The sequence below is a fragment of the Trichosurus vulpecula genome, chromosome 1 (genome assembly GCF_011100635.1).
Source record: "Trichosurus vulpecula isolate mTriVul1 chromosome 1, mTriVul1.pri, whole genome shotgun sequence".
In the NCBI taxonomy this organism is placed as follows: Eukaryota; Metazoa; Chordata; class Mammalia; order Diprotodontia; family Phalangeridae; genus Trichosurus; species Trichosurus vulpecula.
The window spans coordinates 309752889-309779064 of record NC_050573.1 but is presented as its reverse complement, the minus strand read 5'-3'; the positions used below and the strand labels follow the sequence as shown (position 1 = coordinate 309779064).

Sequence of the window (26176 nt, the reverse complement as noted above, 5' to 3'; positions counted from 1 at the left end):
ATTTAACTTTCCATGTCCTAGGCAATCCTCTTAAGTTGAAGAGAAGGTACCAACTTTTATTAGTAGGGGGAGTTTTTTTTAATCTGGGAAGTTCCTTATAACAATGAAATTCTAGGTCCATTTCCTATCCTATCAATTCCCAGGGACCATAATGAATGCAGGATTTGGGGTGAGCCAACCCCAAAATACCTTAGCATACATTTCTCCTTCACATTACAGATATTCCTCTTTCACACTTTGTAACCTAATTCATAGATATTTATGCAAAACAATTTTCACACCAGCAAGAAACTTCAGAAGCTAATGGAAAAAAAAAGCAGCTAGCAGTTGTTGCTATGGCAGCAAAGGTAAGATTCATTCTGTCTTCAATTCTTTCTGCTTGAGGTGGGCACTGAAAGGGGAGACAGGTGTTTAGTGAAGGCAGGAAGAGCCAGGTTGGGAAGAAGTGAATGAATAGCTGGTAACCCCAGGGAGGCAGGTCCAGAAACCACTGAAGCAGGGAGACAGCATGAATTGAGTGGGGCTTGGAGGAGAGGGTGGTAAGAGAAAAGAGTGGGAAACAAAACCCATAGTTTTTAGTACAAGATAAAAGAGACAATGAAATTATGCAGCATTAAGTATTACACTGAATATAAAAGTATAACTAGAGACAGTATCAAAGTGTCATCACACAGCTTGGGAAGAACATGCTGCTCTACAAACATTCGACACTGCAAATTAAAATTTCCTGAATCCTGAAGGCTTCCAATACATGTAGAAGTACATAAGTAGTTGTCTATATGCACACACACACACACACACGCAAAAAGGAGGTATCTGCAATTACATAAGGAATCTTAATCCTATGAACGCTACAGTTCTATATATCTTAATTCTATAAACTCAGAGAGGCAGCATGTGGCATAGTGGGTAGGGCAGCTGACTCAGAGTCAGTAGGACCTGAGTTCAAATTCTGCTTCAGATACTTGATTACATTCTCAGGCTAGTCATTTAAACTCCCTGTCCACAGTTTCCTCATATGCAAAATGGATCAGACTGATGACCTACTAGCTCTAAACCTATCATCCTATGATCTACAGTGTTTTTTTTTTTAACATTTTACAATTGTGGATTCTCAGGCCCCCACGCCACTTATCCCACAGATGCTGGAAAAAGGATTGTATGGTTATAGATGGGGATAAAAGGAAATGTGAGTGTAGAATAAATGTTTACTGACTGACTGACTAAAACCCATAGGATAAGAGAGACATGAATTATGACATGAAGTACTACTATACCAAGAGTAAAACTATCATGAGAGACAGCAGCAAGTATCACTATACTTCTTGGGGAAAAGAAATATGCAGAACTATAAATTAATATTTCCTGAATCCTAAGGGCTTCTTTTGCATATAGAGATATAGTATCTCACAAACTGGGCACAACAGCATGACATATAGCAAATTATATGATAGTGATGGAGGATTTTATACATCCCAACATTTATTAGAATTCTCTCTGCCTAAAGAAGAGCAGCCGATTCATTCCTGATTCACTTTAATGATACTTTCATTCTGTTAAAAGAAGAGGCAGTGATAAGGGGAACTCTTCCTCCAGCCTAATTTTGACCAACATGAAGGACCTTGTTTCTAAAATTAGGTATGATAGAAATCTAAGGGAAATGGACCACTCTCTCTTAGAAATCATTCTATAGAAAGAGAGAAAAAAGGCATAATTTAACATGTACGCTAGATTTTGAGAGAAGATTTGAAAGACTTTAGAAAAAGATGAGGTAGGATACATTGAAAAAATTCAGCCTAAGAGTGATATGAAACACTTAAGACTGTGAAATTCTAACAATACAAATTCAAACAAATTCAATGAGGAAAAGGAAGAACTGTCTGTCTAAAGAAAGTAATGTGGATGCACAGAGAACTCATCAGCCAAGTTATATTCCAAAAGACATGCATAGAAGATGGATGCTAGAAGTAGGCAACTGCGAATAAACATAAAAAGAGGAACATGGCCCTGTAAAAACAGAAGCGTCAAACATTCAGCAGATTAAAATCTAATTAGAAAGCATTTAATAAGGTAAATAAAAATACAATAAAACTTAGTTAATGTTACATTTTAAAACTAAGTCAATATGCAGCTGCAGGGATCCTTTATACACGTAGTGTGCCCTGTTTCTATTTGGGTTCGACTTTACTGCTGTAAACCATTACATCGCCCATGTGATACCCACAGCAGCTGCTATGAATATGTAGGCATGTTTCCAGGGTTAAATCACAAAATATAACAAACTCTCTTCCTCAAAGATGAAACCAAGATATTTATTCAGGTACCAGAAAGCCAAATCCACCATGGTAACAAAAAAGTTTATAGATATTACCAATCCAAGGAGCACTGACATCCTCAAGGTCTCCCCACAAACAAGTTCCCCCAGGAAAATTCCTCCATCTCTTACTCATGCTAGCTGCTCTGCCTCAGTTCTGCCTCAACATATTCCTTTATAGTATTGATAATTTGATACTGTTCACCTGGCATGCAATGTTGCTTTAAAGTAATTACTTCAAAAGGTTCAGGTAAAGAGACTGGGTCCGTTTTTATTTTACCCACTAGAACTGAATTCCCATCTTCCTTACTGCAAATTGGTATCTCTCCTCAGGTAAATTTAAGTCATACCTCTCAATATCTCTCTCTCAATGATGTATTCAGGAACAGGTACAATTACTACCGTATATTCTTTCTTAGGTAATTGTTCAATTTTCATCGTTAAACTTCTCTGGCTGATATTTCAGCCCCTCCCAGTCCTGTGATGGTACTAGTAGTTCCACGTTTAAATTTATCAGGCCACTAAGAGAGGCCTCTGCCCTAGTATCTATTAATACCCTAGTTAGAGTAGTTGATCCAGTTTTTCAGTATACAGTTAAACTGACATGGGGTCTGTAATCTTGTCTGTGTACTTCTTTAATCTGAGCTGGGGCTTGACCAATTTCCTTTTCTCCCTGCAGGTGTGACAAACTTGGATACGATGATTCAGGAGGATCTGTAGGAGCAGTTCTTACTTCCCTATTTCGTCTAATATGAAGTCCCTTTTCTCGGTACATCTTATATAGTTCATTAGTTGGAATATCATCTATTCTTCCAAAATCTATCCCTGCTCTTAATAAAGCAGTAAACAATTATTTCCTTGTTAACCTATCCTGACTTTGAATCTGCTGGCTATTTGGTCTTCTCTCTTGAGGAAATCTGTCTTTTCCCCATTCCCCTAAGTCACCTAACTGTGAAATCTTATCCAGCACCTATGAAAGGGGGTACCCTATTTCCCCAATTAGTAGAGTCAGAATTATGTGTTTATAAGCAGGAGGAGCAATCTTCACTATTATATTTCTAAGAAGAACTGTTTAGGGAGTGTTATGATTAAGCGTCCATGTCTCCCACCATTATTGCAGTTTTCATGAACTCTTCCTTTACCTTTCTCACAGTCTCTAAGCAAATACCATGGTCTATCTCCACTAGGCCACACAGTCAGTGGGATACTGTTTATTGCATCCCTGGGCAACTAAAGCTAACAAATTAGTCCCACTGTTACCTCCTTGAATATGGCAATCCCTAAAACCTTGTTGTACAAAGGGATTCTAATACCTATGAATTTCAAACACTCTATGTTATCTATCCATACTTCTCTAGCCCCTTCATCGCTGATTCTCACCATCCAAAATACTAACGATTCTCCCATTTTTTGGGTGAATCAGCTTAATACATCTGTGACCTCCTGCTGAGCCAAATCCTCAGTTACTTCCTTAAATACTTTGTGGCCTCCCTGGTTCTCGTTTCCTTCGTAGTACTGGATGAGCATCCACATTTGTAGAAGCCTCTTCACCTGAATTTGCTTCATTTTCCTACCCTGTGTCTGGGTCCCTATTAGGTTCTGCACATGCAAAGGTTGCATGCACCTTCCTCTTGTTAACTTTTCTCTTCTTTTTCTGAACTACACTCACAACTGCCTTTTATTCTACCACCTGATACTTTCTAGTTTACTCTTCTAACGGAAAGTTCAGAAGCTGTAGCACAGAAAGCTTCTCCTGCATATCAGCTAACTCCTTTTCCACCTCAACCTTTTCCTCCAGCAATTTCTCTACTTTTATGTATAATACGGTAACTTGTTAACAAGGCCCATCCTCTTCTACACACCCCTGCCACTTCTTTCCCCAGTTCCATAGGTATTCCTTGCAAACATATTTCTAAATCTCTAGGTTCACCCTTCTGTAGCCTCAGTTCCCAGTTTTCAAAAAGTCCTGTGCTTTTAGCCCATTCTCTCGCCAGGGAGGAATAAGGTGAATCCTCCCATCCCGGGATATCCATTTTCTTCCCCAGAGCATTAGTGTTTCCAAGTAGAGGTTTTATTTTTTGGGATTCCATCGTCGTTGCCAAATATATTGCCAATGCAACACCCATAGCAGTTGCTATGAATATGCAGACGTATTTCCAGGGTTGAATCACAAAATATAACAAACTCTCCTCCTCAAAGACGAAACCAAGATATTTATTCTGATACCAGAAAGCCAAATCCACCATGGTAGCAAAGACACTTGTACATATCACCAATCCAGGGAGAAGAGAACAGGAGACATGCTGTACCACAGCACTGGAGAGGGGCAAATGAGGTCCTATTTTTTTTTAAAGGGAAGAAAGTAGAGTCTTTAGACCACAGGTTAATGTGCTTAGCTCTGTTTCTTGGTAAAAATTCTGAAGTGTATTTTTTAAGTTAAATTTTTTTTTCAGTCAGCAAAAATCTGTCTTTGCTTCCTCCCACTTTTTCCCCCTCCCCTCAATTGAGAAATAAAGACAACAACAACAAAAAAAGCAACCAAAAACGTTACAAACATGAATAGTCAAGCAAAACAATTTTCCCCACTGGCCAAAAATAAAGTCTCAATCTTCTCTCTGAATCCTTCATCTTTTTATCAGAAGGAGGGGGGGAAGAGATGAAGGGGAATAAGTATTTATTAAACACCTACACTTTACAGCTTCACAACAACCCTATGAAGTAAAAGTTATCATCCCCATTTTACAGGCAAGGAAACTGGGGCAGGCAGGTTAAGAGTCTCACCCAAAGTCACACAGCTGGTAAGCATCTGAGGCCAAGTCTTCCTGACTCTAGGAAACCTCTCCATCATTTCTTACAGAACAGTAATATTCTATCACGTTTATATACCAATACTTGTTCAGTAATTCTCCAATTGGTGGGCACCTCCTCTCCTAGTTTTCAATCCTTTGTCACTGCAAAAAGAACTGCTGTAAATATTTTTGTACATCCTTAGAGTTTGTTTTGCTTAGGACTACTTTATCTCTCTCTTAATATACCCTCTGTCTTTTCCTCTTTCCCTTTTTCTGTAAAATGTATTTCTGTACCCAACTCTGTGTGTGTGTGTATTCTTTCCTCTTTCAACCAGTTCAGATGAGAGTGAGGTTCAAGTGTCACCCATTTCTCCCCACCCCTTCCTTCTTGTTTGTTTAGATTACTTATTGTACACCTCAATTATATGAGATAATTTTCACCATCCTTCCTCTCCTTCCCCCTCCCTGTTTGTATTCTTTATTTTCCTTTCCATTTTTCTTTTATGATCACAAAGACATAACAGAACCACTCTCAGACCCTTTGTCTAGTTAGACTTCCTTAGACTCCCTCTATGACTACTATGGATAATGAAAGTGCTCTGAGAGGACACATGTATCATTCCCCCATATTACAATGTAAGCAGTTTATCCTTGTTTAGTTTGTTATAATCCACCCATGTTCCCCTTTTTATGTTCCTTTTGACTATTGTGTTTGCACTTCAAAATTTCTATCCAATTCTGGTTTTTTCATCAGGAATGCTTGAACATTCTCTTTCACTAATGATCCATTCCTTCCCTTCCATCTCTCCCCGCCTCCCCCTTCCCTTCCAGAAAATTATACTCAGTAGTCTGGGTAAGTTATTCTTGGTTTTAAGTATAGATCTTTCGCCTTCTGAAATATGTTTCCATCTCTCTGTTTTTTTATACTGGTGGTTGCTAAATAGTATGTGATACTGACTGACTTCTCAATACTTGAATTCTTTCTGGCATCTTCCAGTTTTTTTTTTTAATCTCACTTGGTAAACTAGATTTTGGTGACAATATTCCTGGGATCTTTCATTTTGGCACTTCTTTTCAGAAGGTGACAGGTAGATTCTTTCTGCTTCCACATTGCTCTCTGGTTCGAAGACATTTGGGCAGTACTATGATTTCTTGGAATACAATATCTGGGATTTTTTTTTTAAATCATGGCTTTCAGGTAGGCAAGTGATTTTTAATTTATCGATCCTCAAACTATTTTGGTTGTTTTGGCTATGAGATATCCTATACATTTTTTTCAGTCTTGACTCTGTTTTAATATTTCTTGCTGTTGCAAGTAGTCAGTAGCTTCTATTTAGTCCATTCTAATTTTCAGGTAGTTTGTTGCTTGGGCAAGTTTTTGTACATCTCTATGTGCAAAGCTGTTAACTCCCTCTCCAATTTTTTCTTCCATGGCTTTTATTTTTTTTTTCCTCCAGTGCTCTCAATTTATTTATAAAAACATTTTTAACTCTTTAGAAAAAGCCATTCAAACCTCTTGCTTCAACTCTTTCATTCTGAATATATGCCCAAGCTGTGCATTCTTTTGGGGCTTGTAGATGTTCTGGTGTCATTCTCCCCTGTGCCTTGAACATCACCACGGGGACTGGGTTTTTTGTTTGCTTATTCTTCCAGTCTGCTTCCTGACTTAATACATGTTAGAGCAGGGTTAAGGCTTGGGTAGTCCTACAGCTTTTTCTTGGCATATTGAGTGTTTTTTAAAATAACATTTTATTTTTTCCCAATTACATATAAAGACAATTTTTAACATTTACTTTTCAAAATTTTGAGTTCCAAATTCCCTACTTCCCTCTTCCTCTCCTCCCTCCCTGAGACAGTAAGCAGTTTGATATAGGTTATACATGTGCAATCATGTAAAACATATTTCCATATTAGTCTTGTAGTGAAAGAAGACACAGACAAAAAAAAAGCCCAACACACACGCGCGCGCGCGCGCGCGCACACACACACACACACACACACACACACAGAGTGAAGGATAGTATGCTTCAATCTGTATTCAAACTCCCTCAGTTCTCTCTCTGGATGTAGACAGCATTTTTCATCATGAGTCCTTGGGAATTGTCTTGGATCACTGTATGCCTGAGACTAGCTAAGTCATTCACCGTTGATCATAGTACAATATTTCCGTTACTGTGTACAATATTCCCCTGGTTCTGCTCACTTCACTTTGCATCAGTTTCTATAAGTCTTCCCAGTTTTTTTCTGAAATCATCTTGCTTATTATTTCTTATAGTACAATAGTGTTCCATTAAAATCATAAACCGCAACTTGTTCAGCCATTTTCCAATTGAAGACTATCCCCTCATCTCCCAATTCTTTAGCACACTGAGCTCTTACAGGATCTCAGGCACAACTCAGGCTAGAGATTTGTAAACTTTCAGTGTCCCCAAAGTGGTCTAGTGCAAGGCAAAGTCTGATTTCTTTCTTCCTGCTCAGAGCTTTGCAAACTCCTGACCTGAGTTTGGGTCTGAGCAGTATACCTGTGTGCTTACCCTTTGAAATTTCAGTAGACTGCTGCTGGACTTAACTACTATTAGCCTGGAAAGTTCCTCTGGTTCAAATCAACACCTTTATAAGCTCCCTTTTGGTATGGGATTTCTAGCCTAGTTATTCTACTGCTCGCTTCAGACTGGGCTGGAAGTTGGATCAAAGAACCTGTCCACTCTTGCGGTCTAAGCTACATAGATGCTGTTTACTTCTGAGCTTGTTTCAAGGCTGATCCTCATGCCCACCCCTAGGTGCAGGTCTTCTGCTCATTCCACCCTGGATCTGGGATCTGGAGCTGGGCAATAAGTGACAGAACTGCCAGCTGGCACCTGTTCCCATGCCCCACGCAGGTTTTTTCACCTTTGTGCTGAATTTGGGATCTCTTCTAATCCTGATATATAGCCTCTGCTTGCACTGGTATTCTTTGCATGGCCATTCCTGGCTAGACATCCCCCTTCCCCAGTGTCCACAGACTTCTCTATCTTCTTTATGCTGACCTAAGCTTGAAAAATGACTCACTGTAATTTTTTTTCCTTGGATTTCCCAATTGTTACACACACGAGTGTGCTTTCTGGATCTGTTTGGAATGAGTTACAGGGGGAAGTTCAGCTTTAATTCTTTCTGCCATCTTGGCTCTGCCTCAGGGGTATATTATTAACAGGCTGGTTTAAGAGCACCACTGAAGGGAGACAATAATTGCTAAGGTCCAGGATGGCTTCATCTGGACAGGCCATGCCTGGCTAAGCTACTTTACTTTTTACAGGGTAGGCAGATTAGAAGAAGAGGGTATTGAAACAAGCACAATATGCCTGTAATTCAGTAAGGCACAGCACAAAATCCTTCATGCTACTCTTGTGGACAAGATGGTATGAATTAGGTGATAGTATAATTTGGTAGATTCAGAACTGTTTGAATGACCAGACTGAAAGATGTGTCCTCTGTAGGGGAAGGCCTCTACAATCTGTGCCTGTCCCTAGCTTGTTTACATTTGTATCAATGGCAAGAATCAAGCTATAAATAGCTTGCTTATTAAATTTGCAGAGCACTAACATCTGAGCTAACGTAGCTAACATTTGAGATGACAGAAGCTAACATTTAAGGCAGCACAGTGTGATGGAAAGAACACTGGGTCAAAGGACCTGGGTCCAAATCCCAGCTTTGTTACCATAGGCAGGTCATCTGAACTTTTTGGGCCTCAGTTTTCTCAACTATAAAATAAAGGGGTAGATGATTCATAATAATAATTCTTCCAACTTTAATTCCTATGAAATTAATTAGGTGACATTTAATAGTGATAAATCTGAAGTCCTGCATTTGGTGTCAAAGAATCAACTGCACAAGAAAATGATGGACTAGTACTAGTTAGATGACAGTTTGCATGACAGAGTCTGGAGGTTTTACTGGACTGTAGGTAAGTCAACAGTGTGATACGGGAGCCAAAAAAGCTAATGCAATCTTAGGTTCCGTTGAGAGACACAGTGTCAGGAGTAAAGAAGGAGACCAGGATGGCAAAAGGAGTTCAGACAAGGATCAGCTGAAGGGACTGGAGATGTGTTTCCTGGAGAAGAGAAGAATATGGAGAGGGAAAGGAAGGAGGGAATGAACATTTATATAGCACCTATTATGTGCCAGATGGGCAGTTAGGTGGCACAGTGGATAGACTGCTAGGCCTGGAGCCCAGAAGACATCTTCCTAAGTTCAAATCTGGCCTCAGACACTTACTAGCTGTATGACCCTGGGCAAGTCACTTAACCCTGTTTGCCTCAGTTTCCTCATCTATAAGACGAGCTGGAGAAAGAAATGGTAAAGAAATGGCAAACCACTCCAGTATCCTTGCCAAAAAAACCCCAAATGGGGTCATGAAGAGTAGGACATGACTGAAAACCAACTGAACGGCAACAACAACACGGACCAAACACTGTGCCAAACAGGAGGAGCTCTCTTTGTTAAGTATTCATAGGGCTGTCATGTGGAAGAGGGGCTGTGCTTGCTCTTCTTCCCTGAGAACAGAACTATAAGTGATGGGTAGAACTTAAAGAAAAGCAGATTCAGAATTGATAGATGGAGACAAAAATTCTCTACAGAGCAGCCTTCAAGGGCACAGGCTGCCTGGGGAGGCTCTGGGCTTCCCTTCACTGGTGATCTTGAGCTGAGGCCTGGACAGCCACTTATCACAACAACCTAGAAGGGATGGCTAGTCAGGTAGAGGCTGGACAGGTAAACTCAACCCAAGTGCTATGAATTCTGACCTCCTGTTTATTTCACTTCGGAATGACATTTTTAGCCTTCCTTCCGATTGTTTCTTACCTGTGGATTGTAAATTTAAAAAAAAAATCAAGAAGAAAAAAACTGGATCCTAAAATTATTCAGGTTGGCTGAGTTAAAAAAAAATTATTGTATAATTTTCAAATTTTCACTTTTTGCTATACAGACATAGGGAAAACAATAAAACCTTGTGTAAGCAGTGAAAGTTATAACATTGATTTTTTTTCCAAGCCACTCCTTTAGAAAGTCAGTTCAATATAAATAAGAAAGATAAAAGATCAGATCTCAAGCTAGATAGGATCTTATAGACCGTCTAGCAAAACTCCATCCTTTTATAGATAAGGGAACTAAAGCCCAGGGATGTTAAATGACTTGTTCAAGCTCACACAGGTAATAAACATGAGAGGCAGAGTTGGAATTCAAGACCTCTGACTCCAGAGTTAATATTCTTTTCAATGAATAAAGTCAATTTTATTACATTTAAAATTCTTTTTAAAGTGTGAGATAAATGCTCAAATGTAGTAAATATTAGCATATCCTTGTAGCATTTTACATATCTCTCATACCTCTAGCATGTTACTTTGCAAAAACAAACAAAAATAATTTAAAAAGAACTGAGATCACAATGGAGTCTTCACTTAAGTGGTTAAGCATAACCCACCAAGAATGAAAAGTGAAAATCCATTAATTAATGAATAAAACTTCCTGTGAAATTATCATGGAGATAAATTTAAATTTCTCAAGGATAGGAAGGCATTTATGCTGGTTTCTCAGATTTTTCTTTCCAATTCTTTCATATACTGCAGTAGGTGCTCAGTAAGCCTTTGTTTGGCTGAACTGAATTGTAAATTTGTACAGGACATAGTCTTAATTCCCCAGTATTTCCTAGCATGGTTAAAGAGCATGCATCAGCACAGTTGCAAAACCAAGAGCATTTTCACAGGTTAGCCACTGCATGACTTTATACTCACAGCATTGTTATCTGACTTTGATCCCTTTCTCTCCTGGGGATCTCTGGGAAATTGAGCAGTACAGAATATAGAATTGCATCATTTGGAACACAATTTAAGTTTAAATGTTCTTTAAATACTTCTTACACATAAAAATTCTGTAATTATCAATCATAATGAAGATTCAGAACTTACTTGACACAGATGTACTGGCAGATCTTCACATATATTTTTACTTCTACTTTTCCAGAGATACGCAAAGGATGACAAGGAGATCAAAAAAACGAGCAAACCTGCTCCTGTTCTGTGAAAAGTAAAAGAAAGCTCCTTTTGTAAAATCTTCTTGTGAATTTTCATAAGATATTTTCAGAGCACTTTGTTTACTGTATTTACTTCAGGGGCTACCATAGTATACCACACAGGGAAAGAACTTGCTGAATGTTTGTTGAATTAAATGTGAAGAGGAATCTCTATGGGAAAACCTACTACAGGTCAAAGGGGAGTCACAACAGTGACAAATTAACTGAAAAGAACATAAGAAAAACCAAAATTGGGAATTTTCAAGTCATTTGTTCACCAGTATTTGTGGGAAATTTAAAAAAATATTAGTGATGTGTGGTTAACTAGTCTGGTTAGAGATAAGAATTTTAAATTATTTAGACTTCCCTAGTACAGAAATAATAGATTGTAACCTTCTTTGGTACCCAAGTGCTTTGCATAGGGCCTGTCACAAAGTAGGCACTTAATAGATGTTTATTGAATTGAATACGAGACATGTTAGATTTTCTGATCTGGAGCCTTTAATTGCAATAGCCCTAAATACTTTTTTTTTGAAGCAACTGGGGATAAGTGACTTGCCCAGGGTCACACAGATAGTAAGTGTCTGAGGCCAACATTTGAACTAAGGTCCTCCTGACTCCAGGGCCCATGCTCTATCCACTGCACCACCAAGCTGCTCCACGTTAAATACTTTTCACATTAATTTGCCTTTGTGGTCTTACAAAGAATAGACAGTAGCTAAGAAGGTTGGAACAAGTGTGTGAAAACTAATCATAAAATAAGAGATAGCATCCTAATGCTTCAAAACGAAGAGCTGGACCATAGAGCAACCTGAAAACAAAGAGACAGTAAAGTTTCAAATAAATATTACAGGACTTTTGTCTAACTGGATTTTTCATGTGCTAGTCATAATTTTTGTTTAAACCTCCTTCTTCTGACAATATTACAGTAAATAGGAAAGAAAGCTCTCTTTAGCCTATAGATAGAATTTCTTCTCACTTTAGTATGTTATATCCTGAAAAAGTATTTTTGTACAACTTACGCAGGATTGGCAGGTAGGGAGGGAGCTGATATGAGGAAAGCAGAAGGAATTTAAAAAATGTGACAGTGAGAAAGAAACACCAGAAAGAGGTAAGAAATGGATCTGAGTGAAAAAAAAAATTGTTAATAGCTAAAAAAGGGGACAAGGTAGAGAAATGACCAGATAATGAATATGCTCCTTCTTTTCTGTCTCAAATTTTCACAGTTCTCAAAATTAATGGATGATACCAAATTTTTTTAACATTTTAACAAATGTTTTAAACACCCCAAAGTAACAAGGTTTAGACATTTTAATACTTAAATGGATCTCTGACCTCAATGAAATGAATGCTCTCACCATCATTACAACCAATCCACCCCTTCTCATCCCATGTGACTCTAATCCATGTTCTCCCATAGAACCTCCAAAGCAGATCTCCTGAGGATGCTACAGGCCTTCCTTGAGGTCTTTTGACATCTTGTGTATTCTGGGGGAGTATTCAGCTGTCAATCTGTTACCTGTTGTCCTCATGCTACTTGACTTGTCTATCTCCTTTTCCAATCTTACATCTCCTGGATGATCTCCCTTTTGACACTTCCTGGGCACAGGTTATCTTCAGAAACACACTGCAACATACTTGTGCCCACCATTTCTCTCTCTACTGCCCCATAACCTGTCACCCACAATTCTGATTCCTCAGACACTGTAGTATTCCAATATTTGCAAACAAAAAGCAACACAGAAAGAACATTAGAGTTAGTGTCTTCTTGGTAACGTTAAAAGTGATATGCAATTTCCCAAATGCAATCTGGGCTTTAGTATTCCTCTTATTCAATTCTAGGACCAGGTCACTGCCTATGAATACTCCTGAGATCACATGCTTCAATTAGCCTTCATGGAAAGCTTTAGCAAACTTGCTCTTGCCTCTACTGATCTTGCTATTTTATGAGGCAACTACTAGTAATGTTCTGCCATCCTCCAATGTAGTGTTTTATAAGTAAGTTTGTTTTCTAAATTGGTTTTGCCCTTGGCTGCCACATTTTTCTTTCAAAGAGATTAAATGTATGTTGGTGAAGGTGGTTTCTGAGTTTTTTTCCCCCTACTCAGTTTTCCAACTGCTTAAATCACTTAAATTCCTGTATGAAAGAGTGATAATTAAGGCTTTAAGGTTTTGCCTTTTTTCATGTCCTTTTTAAAAAATAATGGTTTATCTGAATAGGTCAAGTTGACACTGTTGCCAGTATATGCAGAGATACTGTTTCATCTTCATCCTTTCTTCTAATCTGCTATTGATTCTGACATTTGCTATAACTAGTTGATGGTCTGACAAATTAAATACCATTGTTTCAAGATTCAAGTATTTAGTTGCGCCTTTTGTCGTACTACTGGATTTTCCAATGTGAGATGTTTCCTGTTTCCTAACCCATATACAATAGGAATAGTAATCCTGCCTACTTCTGCCAAGGTTATTACAATTGTGGATATATATAACATAATAAAAATGTCATGTACTGTATTTTTACAATTGTTTTGCAAAGATTCCTTAAACTGAAAAAGACAAGGAGTCACTCAGGGATCAGAGACATGTACAAATTCATTGTTTGTATACAACATTCAGAAAAAGGAAAGAATAATGAGGATGATTATACGGTTTGATGAAGAAATGGAAAAGGAAATAAGGATTACTGAATTCAGCTCCCTTCCTGCCCCGGCCCCAATGGAAGAAGATGATTAGATGACAGCATTAAAATCAGGTTACCATACTTTAAAACAGCTTTCTAAGACATTGCCTGCACATGGAAACCCATTTTCCAAAGCCACTGATGTTAGAAAAAAGGAAATCTAATCATCTTTCAAGAACTTATCAAGGAGAACTGCCCTGATATTCTAAGCCACAGGGCAAAATAGAAATTGAAAGAATCCATTGATTGCCTCCTCAAATAGATCCCAAAAAGAAATCTCCCAGGAATATTGTCGCCAAATTCCAGAGCTCCCAGATCAAGGAGACAATACTGCTAGCAGCCAGAAAGAAACAATTTGAGTATTGTGGAAACCCAATCAGAATAACCCAAGATCTGGCAGCCTCTACATTAAGAGATCGAAGGGCTCGGAATACGATATTCCGGAGGTCAATGGAGCTAGGATTAAAACCTAGAATCACCTACCCAGCAAAACTGAGTATCATGCTCCAAGGCAAAATATGGACTTTCAATAAAATAGAGGACTTTCAAGCTTTCTCAGTGAAAAGACCAGAACTGAATAGAAAATTTGACTTTCAAACACAAGAATCAAGAGAAGCATGAAAAGGTAATCAAGAAAAAGAACAAGAAAAAGAAATTGCAAGGGACTTACTAAAGGTGAACTGTTTTGTTGACATTCCTACATGGAAAGATGATGTGTATGATTCATGAGACCTCAGTATTAGGGTAGCTGAAGGGAATATGCATACATATATGTTTATGTATATATATGGGTGAATGTGTATGTATGTATATATCTATGTGTGTGTGTATATATATATATATATATATATATATATATATATATATATATATATCGAGAGAGAGAGAGAGAGAGAGAGAGAGAGAGAGAGAGAGGGAGAGAGAGGACACAGGGTGAGTTGAAGATGAAGAGAAGATATCTAAAAGAAACAAAATGAAATTAAGGGATGAGAGAGGAACATACTGAGAGAGGGAGATAAGGAGAGATAGAATGGGGTGGATTATCTCCCATAAAGGTGGCAAGAGGAAGCAGTTCTGTGGGAGGAGGGGAGAGGGCGGATGAGGGGGGAATGAGTGAACATTGCTCTCATCAGATTTGGCCTAAGGAGGGAATACCATACATACCCAATTGGGAATCTTACCCCACAGGAAAGAAGAGGGAAGAAGACAAAAAAAATGGGGGGGATGATGGAGGGGAGGGCAGATGGGGGTGGAGATAGTCAAAAACAAACACTTTCGAAAGGGGACAGGGTCAAGGGAGAAAATTCAATAAAGGGGGATGGGTCAGGAAGGAGCGAAATATAGTTAGTCTTTCACAACATGAGTATTGTGGAAGGGTTATACATAATGATACACATGTGGCCTATGTTGAATTGCTTGACTTCGTAGGGAGGGTGGGTGGGAAGGGAAGAGGGGAGAGAATTTGGAACTCAAAGTTTTAAAAACAGATGTTCAAAAACAAACAAAAATGTTTTTGCATGCAACTAGAAAATAAGATACACAGACAATGGGGCATAGAAATTTATCTTGCCCTACAAGAAAGGAAGGGAAGAGGGGAGGGGAGGGGAGGGGAGTGGGGTGACAGAGGGGAGCGCTGACTGAGGAACAGGGCAACCAGAATATACGCCATCTTGGAGTGGGGGGGAGGGTAGAAATGGGGAGAAAGTTTGTAATCCAAACTCTTGTGAAAATCAATGCTGAAAACTAAATATGTTAAATAAATTTAAAAAAAATAAAAAAAAAATAAAATTAAAAAAAAAAAAGGAAATCTATTTAACAGTAGCATAAGAAATTAAGTTGGAAAGTATTTCTTTACAGTGAAGGTGATTAAAATGTAGAAAGGCTGTCAAAGGAGTTTCCTGAGATTCATTCTATAGAACAGAAGTCTTTAAAGAAAAATAAAAGGAACACAAATTTTCAACTGAAATAGCTCAAACACGGTTTTTAAACCACCTAAAGTCAGAGGAATGGACTAAATTGTAATCGGCAGATACCAGCCCCAGCTTAGTACATCTAGTACATATCATCTCAGCAAGAAGTGGCTTTTTATTCAGGAACTAAATAGAGCAATTTGGCCAGTGGAAATACAGAAAGAGCCGAAGGAGCCACCGAAATTCAAAACTGGTAAGCAATAATTTCTAAAGATTCTATACGATTCCATAATTTTCAATTCCAGGTAACTTTTAATGCAAGACTCAGATTCAGAACTCAGCTCAGAATGTTGAAAAAGGAAGAAAATTGTGTTTTAAAAGAAATACTGTTCTTACACTAGAGTGATATTTGGCTCACGTCCTAAAACAGGCAATAGGGGAAACACTGCGAGAAGTAAAGAGAAGAGAGTCCAACCTAGCGATGTTATCTGAAAAAAAGAAAAAGCAACAAATTCTTTAGTTGTCTCTGGATAAGCATAGTGTAGAAAGGAATAAACAGCAGCATTACTTCCATCTTTGTTATACTGCAGAACTACATTTTTTGGACAAAAAAAGAATTCCAAACTTTAATGTTATTTATGCAAACCATTTTGAATACATCTATTTTTAAATAACTGGTCTAACAAAAATAAACAACTTTCATACGCTGTGTGGTAAATACAACATGATGTCCTTGAAAACAGCTGGCTAGGACACAAGATAAAAAGGTCAGGAAGCATCAGGTCATATGGGGTTATCAGAATGTATCTTTATTCTCACTCTGCCTCCAGCACAATAGCTATTGTTTCTGTTTTGGTCAGAAACCCTGAGGGTCTTCCCTCTTCCCAGACTGATTTTTTTTTTTGAGTAGGTAAAAGAGGCCATTTTTTGCCTCATTTCTTACCTAGCCTTGGTCACTGAATAGGCACTGCCCCAGTCAGACTGAGACCTGGGAAAGACTTTCACTTAAAAAGTCCAAGGTTTCCCACTGCATCCAGGGCCATCTCCAGCCATCCTGATTTATATCTTGCCACTGGACACAGGTGGCTCCAGAGGAGAAAGTGAGGCTGGTGACTTTGCACATCCCTCCCTCACTTAAATCCAATTCATTTGCGTATCATGGCATCACCTGCCTGATGTCATGGTGCTCTTTGAGAACAAAGGACAAACAACAACAGCCTCCAGCACAAGAAACAGCCAAATGGAGCTGGGAGCCATGAACATGGGGTAACGGGTCATATCCTACATTACCAGAGGAGGGAGTCAGGCTTAATGTTTAAAATTATAACCTCTTGAACTGATAATGTATCTTTTTCACATTTGTTGCATGTCCACAGTAAGTATTAAAATTGTTGATGATGGTTTCACTTATCCTCATATCTCTTCAAGGTAGTTTGGGACAAGTGCTGATGAGGAAAAACTGAAGTATTAAAGTTAAGTAGACAATCAATAATATAATTTAGATTTCCTAACTTCCAATATAGTGTATTTTCCATTTTGCTACATTACTTGTCTTGGGTAGCTCCTCAGTTGTTATATCATCCAACCATTTGAGGTTAGAGGAATTTTAAACAGGTAATTCAAAGAATGACAAGTCAGATATATTTTCAAATTGCTTCAGTCATCACCTAGTTTGTTCATTTTTACATGAAAGACTGGGGGAATTAATAGATATCTTGAATTTAGCCTCAGTCATTTGGTGACAGGCACTATAAAATCCAGAAAAGTCAATAAAAGAAACCAGGTTAATAAAGATTAGGTTTCTTAGTTGATATGGAGAAAATATTCATCTTTTCTGGAAAAACAGACATCACATTCAGTTTAGGAAAGTGGAAAGACAAAATAATTACTCATTTACCAAATGTCAAAATTAATACAGATTTACACTATACCTTTGCTTGAATCCAGAGTTGTGTGAAAAATGGCCAGCACGCAAATGCAACAAGACCAGCAGTAAGCATGTAGCGGTAGAAAAAGCTGAGAACCTAATAAGACATTTTACAAGAAAGATGGGCAAACAGATGATTTCATATTCACAATGTATCTCTGAAAATTGGAAAATGTAGCAGTAAGGTCTATACTTACCAATATTTCAATCCCCAGGGTGAAAACTAGTAAAAACACAATTGAATGTTTTCCAGAAAAGGTCAATAATGATGTGATCAGGTCTTGAATAACCTGAAATCTGTTGTAAAAGGTTACGTCAGATTTTTAAGTTCCTTAAAAAAAATTAGGTTATACATTGAATAGGATGTGAGTAGAAGAGGTAAACTGAGGCTCTTAAAGGTTATACCAATAAACATGAGCTCTGGCAGGTTCAACTAAACTGAAATGAAGGCTTCTGACAATATACTGTCCAGGAACTAGATTGACTGAGTTTGGAGAGGCTCATCACTAGAAATCTGGTCTTATGAAATATTTTGGTATTACAACTCATGAGGAACCATCTGCTAAAGCACAGAGAAGTTACAACCTACGTTAGTAAAGGGCACACCTGTTAGAGTGTCCAAAGAAATCATGGATCATTCAGGACAGAAGAGAATAAACGCTATGTTCAAAACCAGAGATCAGGTTAAGTTCACAATTCATTGTTCAAATTCTAGGAATAATTCTACTTGAATCTTTCATGAAATGGCCTAAGCTAAAACTTTTTGTCAAAACATGAGCTTTGATCGTTTTTGGAGAACATACTTCTTGGTTTTGCAATACAAATTTGGTTTTACTTTCAACAGTGTTATGTAGCTTTTGGATACAGATAAAATGTGAAATAAAACAGTGAACACAGATGCACCACACAAAACAACAAATGACCAAGTTCTCTGAAATCATCTTAAACTCTAGCTATATCAATTAGGGTAAAATGATTTTGATTCTCTAGTGAGAGCTAAACTCAAGTATTACTTTTACACTGAACTAAACAATGTTTTCATAAGCTAGACAAAGATTTTACAAAAAATATCATGTGAATTTAAACTAGAGTATATTTCCAATAAAACCTATAGCTATAGTCAACTTATTTGGGGGGAGTAGGAGGTCCCTTTTTGTGCATTTATTAAGTACGGTCATTACAAAAGGTCATCATCACCCAGTTTTTAAAAGGCTCTCTGAACCAGGACAAACTGCTAGAGTGTCAAGTAGGAGTGAGTAGCCAGCACCAGTCCATCAAAGAAAACGGAGACTGTCCTCATCACAATGCGCACTAGTTTGAGAATGACAAGCAACTCATTTTGCAAACTATTTAGAAGAGTTTTTGTTGGGGCGAGTGATGATAAATGTTTAATAACTGCTTCTCTGAAAAAAATGCACACATGACACACTTTTAAATTTAATCTGCATTATCAACATTTTTTCCATCACTTTCTTAAGTCTAGACAATCAATGAACCAATAAATCAAGTTCTGATTTGTAGTGTTTGCCAATTTCTGAAGTATAAATGCTTACACTGAAAATTTAACCATGCTTGACTCTTTTTAGAATGTTAAATCTGGGTTTTTTTTCTATAAAATCTGCCAGCAACATAACTTCACAGAATATTAGATAATGGACTTTACTTGCAAGACTTCTATTTTTTCTACTTTCTACTTTCTGCTTTATTAATCTAGATATTAACAAATAAAAGGCAGAAGTTATTATTGGTGCTATTGATATATACAATGCACTAGTCTAAATTCATAACTATCACATAAAGTTAGAATGAGAAGGCACTTTGGAGATTATGTAGACATTTTATAGACAAAGAAACCAAAGTCATGAGAGGAGAAGCAACTTGTCAAAATTAATGTAGAAAGTGCGGAGAATGGTCATGACTCAAACCCAGATGTTCCAATCCCAAGTCCAATGTTCTTTGCAATACTTTTTTTTTGCCTTAATTTTTAAATTTTTTAATGACAGAATGAATCAAGCAAAATATTTTTGACACAATCAATGAGAGAGGTGTCAATTTGGTCTCAAATAGCAGCCTGGGAAGCCAGGAGCTTTTTTCCCCAGGGAAGAAACTGCATAGAATTATGAGGCAAATAATTTAAATGAAGTAAATAGATCTGCATAACAAAAATGGGAGGGGACTTTGGGAGGAAGGTGGAAGTTACTCAGAAATTGCCTGCTTTGTTTTACAGCTAGGGAAATAGAGACTCAGAGAGATGATGACTTGCCCGTGTTCCACAGGAAGGGCACATAGCAAAGGTGGGATATATGAATCTGAGTTCGATGTCCACTTGAGGAAGAAGCTGTTCTAAAGTGTCCCTAGCAAGTACTTAAAGCTATATGTAGGCCACAATGCCAAGTGGTAGGAATACTGCCCTCAAGGAGTTTACAGTCTACTGAGGTAATAAAATGTATAGATAAGAATATTGATCATAATTTGACAGGTATTATCAAATGATAACAATCTGAGGGTACTACCAACAGTGGGGGTGGGCACTATCTTCAGTAGAATTTGAGGCCATCAAATTTACCTACACTTTTTCAGAAACCTTTGAAATTTGCTCTCCCAAAGTCTAGTATACACATTAGACAATACCTAGTTTCTTTTCCTCCTCTAACTCTAAATTCTAAGATCCAATGAGCATTTTCCTTTAAGATTTCCATCATTTTCACCAATAACCAGTTCCTCCTTTTGGGAGAGAAGCAGATCCAGAATAGAACATCTTATAGGTTCACGTATACATATTTTGAAGGATGGAATTATCATTAAAGCAAGTCAGAAAAGTATCAGCTGCTTTGTTTTTGGCAGAGAGAGAATACACTGACAGATGTCTGGAAAACCTGACATCCCCCATCACTACTATAAACTGCCTCTGTGCTAGGCTTGGGTTTTGTTTCCCAAACTCCTTCATCTAGGTCATCTTTCAGTACAATTAGTCTATAGCATAGTACAATGACAAGTATTGCTTCTACTTATGTCTCCTTTTATTTCCTTTTCCAAGTCCCTTTTCATGCCCTCTGCTTCTTGGATTCCCCAATGTGAGTATGACTCCTCACTATATCACGCTACACTCCACCATTCCACACTATTTGCCTATTCTGTTCCATTGCCATATTGCGGTGAGAGAAGATAAACATCAGAACAAAAACCTTTTGTATAAAGTGAACACATGCTACCTGTCACATATACCCAATCTGATTTTTCAGAGTATGGCATTAGTCCATAGACCCACATCACTGTTCTCATCATCTAGAAAGGTGCTCTAGGGTCTAGGCCAGGTCTGATTTTCAGAGGTAGCTAGTACTCCTCCAGCTACTGGACAGACTGTTGAATTGGGAGTCAAAAAGACCTGAGCTGAAATCCTGCTTCAAAAACTTACGTGTGACTGTGGGCAAGATAATTAACCTAGCTCAGTCTCAGTTTCTTCATCTTTAAAATGGGAGATAATAAATGCACCTACTTCACAGGGTTGTTATGAGGATAAAATTGGTAAACTTTAAAGCACTACATAAATGCCAGTTGCTATTGTAATCATCATCATCATCATCATCATGCTTCTGGAATCGATGAAGCATGAGTCTAGACTCACAGCATCCAGAAATAGGTCAAGATTCAGAAAATACTAGAGGTTCTCAGAAGCTTTTTTTGTATGCCAAAAACCATGCAAACCAGCTGGTTATCAGTGCCTGAGGGTGGACTAAAACTATTTTAGTATGCTATGGTATTTTGTGTACCAGAATACCAAGAGTAAAGAACATATATTAAAGGCCATTAGGTATATGATTTGCATAGGTTCAACATAGTAATTTCATTTGCTTAGGTTTTTGTAACAATCATTGGAAGAAAGGAAGCATACCTTTTAAAAGTCTTGGTTTAACGTGAAGATAGAACAGGATTTGGGGAAATAGGCAAATACAAGTTCTGTGAAAAGCGAAGGACAAATACATTCTTTTTCTAAACTTTTACTTCTAAAATAGAAATAGGGAAACTTCCATCTAAAAAAGACTCTGTGAAAACAGAAGTCAGGAAAGTAATGTAAAACAACGAAGTAATAATCTGAAATCATTTAAAGGTATCTCTTTCTGTGATAAAAATAGGGTATGTGGATTGGATGAGGGTAAATGTTTTGGGGGGACTCTGTGATAGAAGTTTAAAAACTCTAAACTCCAAACTACACTGCAGATGAGGGGAGAAAAAGAGACAGTATCATGAGTTACTTACTCTTTGAAAACTGCATACCATATCGGCACTGGTAACAAACAATATATGTAATAGGTCCAGGGACAGGCTTGAATCAGCAGGAAGAAAGCTATTAGAACTCCAATAGCTACAAAACTGCATGGCAGGAGATGGTGGGGTTTCTGGAAAGCAAACACATTTTTAAGCTGTTATAAGCTAAGATCACCATACTCTGCTTTGAGAATTTTAGAAGCTAGAGGTAAAATAATACTATCTTCTGAAGCCCTATTATTGGCCAGTGAAGCATTACTGCAAGAAATAGGAAATCTAAAGAAACTGTAATTTGAGGAATAAAATAAAACCTTTACTCCATGGAACTTTTATCTTTATAGGAAATCCAAGAAAACAGGCAGTGGCCTAAAAGTTGTTTTTAAGCCAGTATTTTGAATTCATTTTCCTTGAGAAACAATGTTACAAATTCCAGACTCTTAAGTTAAAGAACATATCCCTTAAGTTACTGAGTCTTCAATATTTGGGAAAATGATCTCTTTAACAATCCTTTTTATATTCCTGAAACATTTGGTAGTACATTTATCTGATTTCATCTTATTAAAATATAACGGTAATTCCTTTTTCTTAGTAAAGATATCCTATGTCCCTTGTCTCCATGTTGTTGTATATAACTTCATAAATAGCTTCTCAAAACTAATATGTTCTGCCAACCACACAATAGTGTCAATAGCCTGCACATAAATTCCAGTGGTAACTTTTCTAGTTTCAAGCTCTGTTTTCCCATTATTGGAAGGGAATTTCTTAGTTTTTACTTGTGACATTTGGGATTTTTATAAAAGAATTTTTAATTATTCTTCCAAAATATGTAGGTTAGAGAGATTTTCTAATCAACCAAGTACTTCTCACAGTACAATCTATGAATTTGATTTGGTTTAATTAAAATAACTGTTTTTGCCTTTATATACCTTGAACTTTACTTGTCATCTGCTGGCCCAGTCACCAATATAGCTTCAGCCTCCACTTCTAATTTTAACACCTGCAGAACTGGAGTTTCTTAGGCTTGTCTAAACCTTTATTTAGGAATACTTAGCACAGCTTAATTTAGCTCAGCAAATCTTTTCAGAGCCTCCTCTACGTTAAAATCATTAGGTTTGGCCCAACAGGGAATACAAAGATGAGTAAGACATATCCCTGCTCTCCAAGGCCTCACCAACTCATTGAAAGGATAAGACAAGTACATGAATATCTATAATTCTAGTGAGCACATAAGTACTGTATAAGTCAGTACAGAAAAAGAACCAAAAGAGAGATCCCATTCATTTCTAGGGATTAGGAAAGGTTTCATGGAAGGGGTGACATTTGAGAGGAGCCTTGAAGAGTAGATAGAATACAGATGGACAAAAATTGTAAAGGAAGACATTCCAAGTCGATCGAGAAAAGGTATAGTGGCAGCAAAGTATGTTCATAAAAAGCAGGTAGTTCATTTTAGAAGACATGTAAAGAATCTGCAGTAGAACTGTTTGAGGTTAGGTTAAAAAGAATTGGTCGAGGCCAGTTTGTGACAGGCTCTGAATTACAGACTAACAAGGTCAGACTGAATTTGCTTGGCTGTTGGGAGTCAGCACAGGTTTCTAAGTCAGAAGAATGACAAGATTAGAATTCTATTTTTAGAAGATTATTCAGGTAGAGGAGAACAGTTTACACAATGACCACAGTAATGCAATGGAAAATAACAATGAAAGACTTCAGAACACTGATCAATGCAGTGACTAATTGTGACTTCAGAGACACGACAGGGAAAGCATCTCTAGCATCTCGGCAGAGAAGCGGCAGATGATAGGTTTGGAATGAAGCATACAATTTCACATACAGTCAACATGTTGATTAGTTTTGCTTGACTGTATTTATTTATTAAAAGGGAGAGTTTTCTGTGAGAGAAGAGCAGAATCACTGGAAGTATCAGTAGTACTTAAAAAAAAAGAAAATCATCAACAGAACATTAAAAACAATTTTTCAGGCAGCAGTGTGTAGGATGTAGTGGTGTGTTCTCAGCAGGTAAGACATCTGAGCTAAAATTGTTCTATAAATGTTATTCTCTGTCAACACCCTCATGTTGTAGAACAATTATCAATTCAGTTTTCTAGATTGGGAAGTAGAGCTATGGATAAATTTCAGAGTAGAGGCTGAAGATGAAATTAGCACCTACTGTAGTGACTTGGGCATAGGAAATACAAAGGAAACATCCATTGATTTGACTGAATTTCAGTCCTCCTTCTATGACACTAATGCCCTTACAGGATTCCAACCTACCTTTCCACCTTTAACAACACTTCTTGTCAGACTAGAATGAGACTTGATGATCATTACAGTAGCAAAAGATATCCATCCAATAAAACCCATAGTAACACTGATGCCCAAAAAGAATCTGTTGTAAGTGTGGTAATACACCAGACCTTCCAGTGCAAGGTGAATCAGCTCTTTACAAAGAGAGATCTGGGGAAAAAGAAAAACAAACAGCATGTGACATGGACAGAATTACAACAAATGTAATTTACATTCTAATACTTTATTGGATCTGAGACCAGATGTACGTAGTTTTGCCGACAATGGCAATCACAACCTATCTACGCCTGTCCATTCCACTCAACATTTGTCCAACTCATTCGGGGAGTCCATCCAATGTACTAAGGGCCTTCCTTCCATTCTTCTGACATTGAGGGGGCACCAGCGCAGCACATGGGCCATCTACTGGTTATCCCTCACTCTCCCTACATGACCATCCCACCTTTTTTTCTTCCAGTCATACATTTCTCTGACAGCACACTTCACCCCATTTCTCCTATGTAATACATAATTCCTCATTTGTAATACATTTGGGGTCAGTTTAAGATCCACCCACAGTTTAAGAAGCACTGAAGGGACTGTGAATGGAAAAATTTTAAGAAGCTCTGCTCTATGGTATGCTTCTCAATGCATCTACCACTGGGGAACGCAAGCATGGAGGAGTTATTCCATGTGAATAATTTGGACACTTAAATACAGTATGCACATGGGACTCACTGAGGGAATTAATTGGGGATCTTTGGGACACTTCTGGACTTGGGAGACAGGACCATTGAGCAACCCCTGCCTACCAGTAGACTTATCAACAAATACATTGTCAAAGAAATGTACGACTGGAAGAAAAAAAGATGGGGTGGTCATGTAGGGAGAGTGAGAGATAACCAGTAGATGGCCCATGTGCTGCACTGGTATTGGGACCCACTTGGGATTCATACAGGATGTAGGATTTCAGATAAATTGTGTGGACAATAGGTTTTTCAGGTACCACGTTGAGAACGTAAGAATTTTTAAGATAGAAAGGGGTCTGGATAGAACATTCATGAAATAACATTCTGGGGCATGCAGGCACTAAAGGGGGCAGTGCTAGACATGGTAAATGGGTAAACATCATGGGAAAAGGCTGGGAAGGATGCCAAAGTAACATATGGGAGTCATTTATCACAACCACACAAAGATTTGGGATAATTGGCATGCTGATAGGTTAAAGACAGATTAGTGTGCATTGGAGGGACTCTATCTATGCTTAGAAAACAATACCTTTGTCCTAAGAAAGTAGAGAATAGATCAATATTAGACTGGGACACATGGTCAACTAGAGATTTCCTAAAACTACCCCTTAGATGATTGCATGTGTTTAAATGGTGTGGCCACTCCCAAGCTGAAGAAATGTTTTGTACAGCCTGTGAACTGTTTTGGTGCCCAGACTTACAGAGGGTCTATGAGGACTAGTATTTTGCTATTTGGAGTTTGCCAGAAGTGGGCTTAAATCCCAAGATTCTTTAAGATCCGTGAGAGCAAGTGTGAGAAGGAATAGCCTTAGATCTAGTCCTAAGTGAACAATGCTATCCTTCCTGGTACTGGTGAATTTCTGTGTGTTGTAGATTAAGATGACCCAGGTAGGGGAAGAAGATAGAATTAATTAATTTTTCCAAATTAAAATTTATTTTTTCCCTCCTCCCTTCACCCTCTCCCCACAAAAAGAAAAATCAGAAAAACCCCCTGTTACAAGTGAAACAAATCCCCATGTTGAACCTCTCCAAGAATAGGTCTCTTGAAGTAAGTTGCCAAGGACACCAAGGTACTAACAGAATGGAATACTACAGTTGGTCATTAGGAAAATACTTTTTGAACCAGAAGAGTGCCTATGAATAGAAAATTGGGCAGAAGCAGTACAGGACCATACCTGTTTGATTCCCTTATGTACAATTAAAATATTTGAT

General features: G+C 37.8%; 1 protein-coding gene across 4 annotated transcripts in view; it reads right to left on the bottom strand.

Annotated features, from left to right (window-relative positions):
- Nucleotides 1-26176, bottom strand: part of PIGN (phosphatidylinositol glycan anchor biosynthesis class N) — a 215984-nt gene that overhangs the window by 59032 nt on the left and 130776 nt on the right. For all 4 annotated transcript variants that reach the window (XM_036765383.1, XM_036765375.1, XM_036765395.1 and 1 more), the window contains 6 exons: nt 24204-24386; nt 21924-22063; nt 17864-17963; nt 17671-17763; nt 16136-16227; nt 11043-11151 (listed from right to left, as the gene is read on the bottom strand). In XM_036765383.1, the coding sequence (XP_036621278.1) occupies nt 11043-11151; nt 16136-16227; nt 17671-17763; nt 17864-17963; nt 21924-22063; nt 24204-24386 (717 nt within the window). The remainder of the gene's footprint in view (nt 1-11042; nt 11152-16135; nt 16228-17670; nt 17764-17863; nt 17964-21923; nt 22064-24203; nt 24387-26176) is intronic.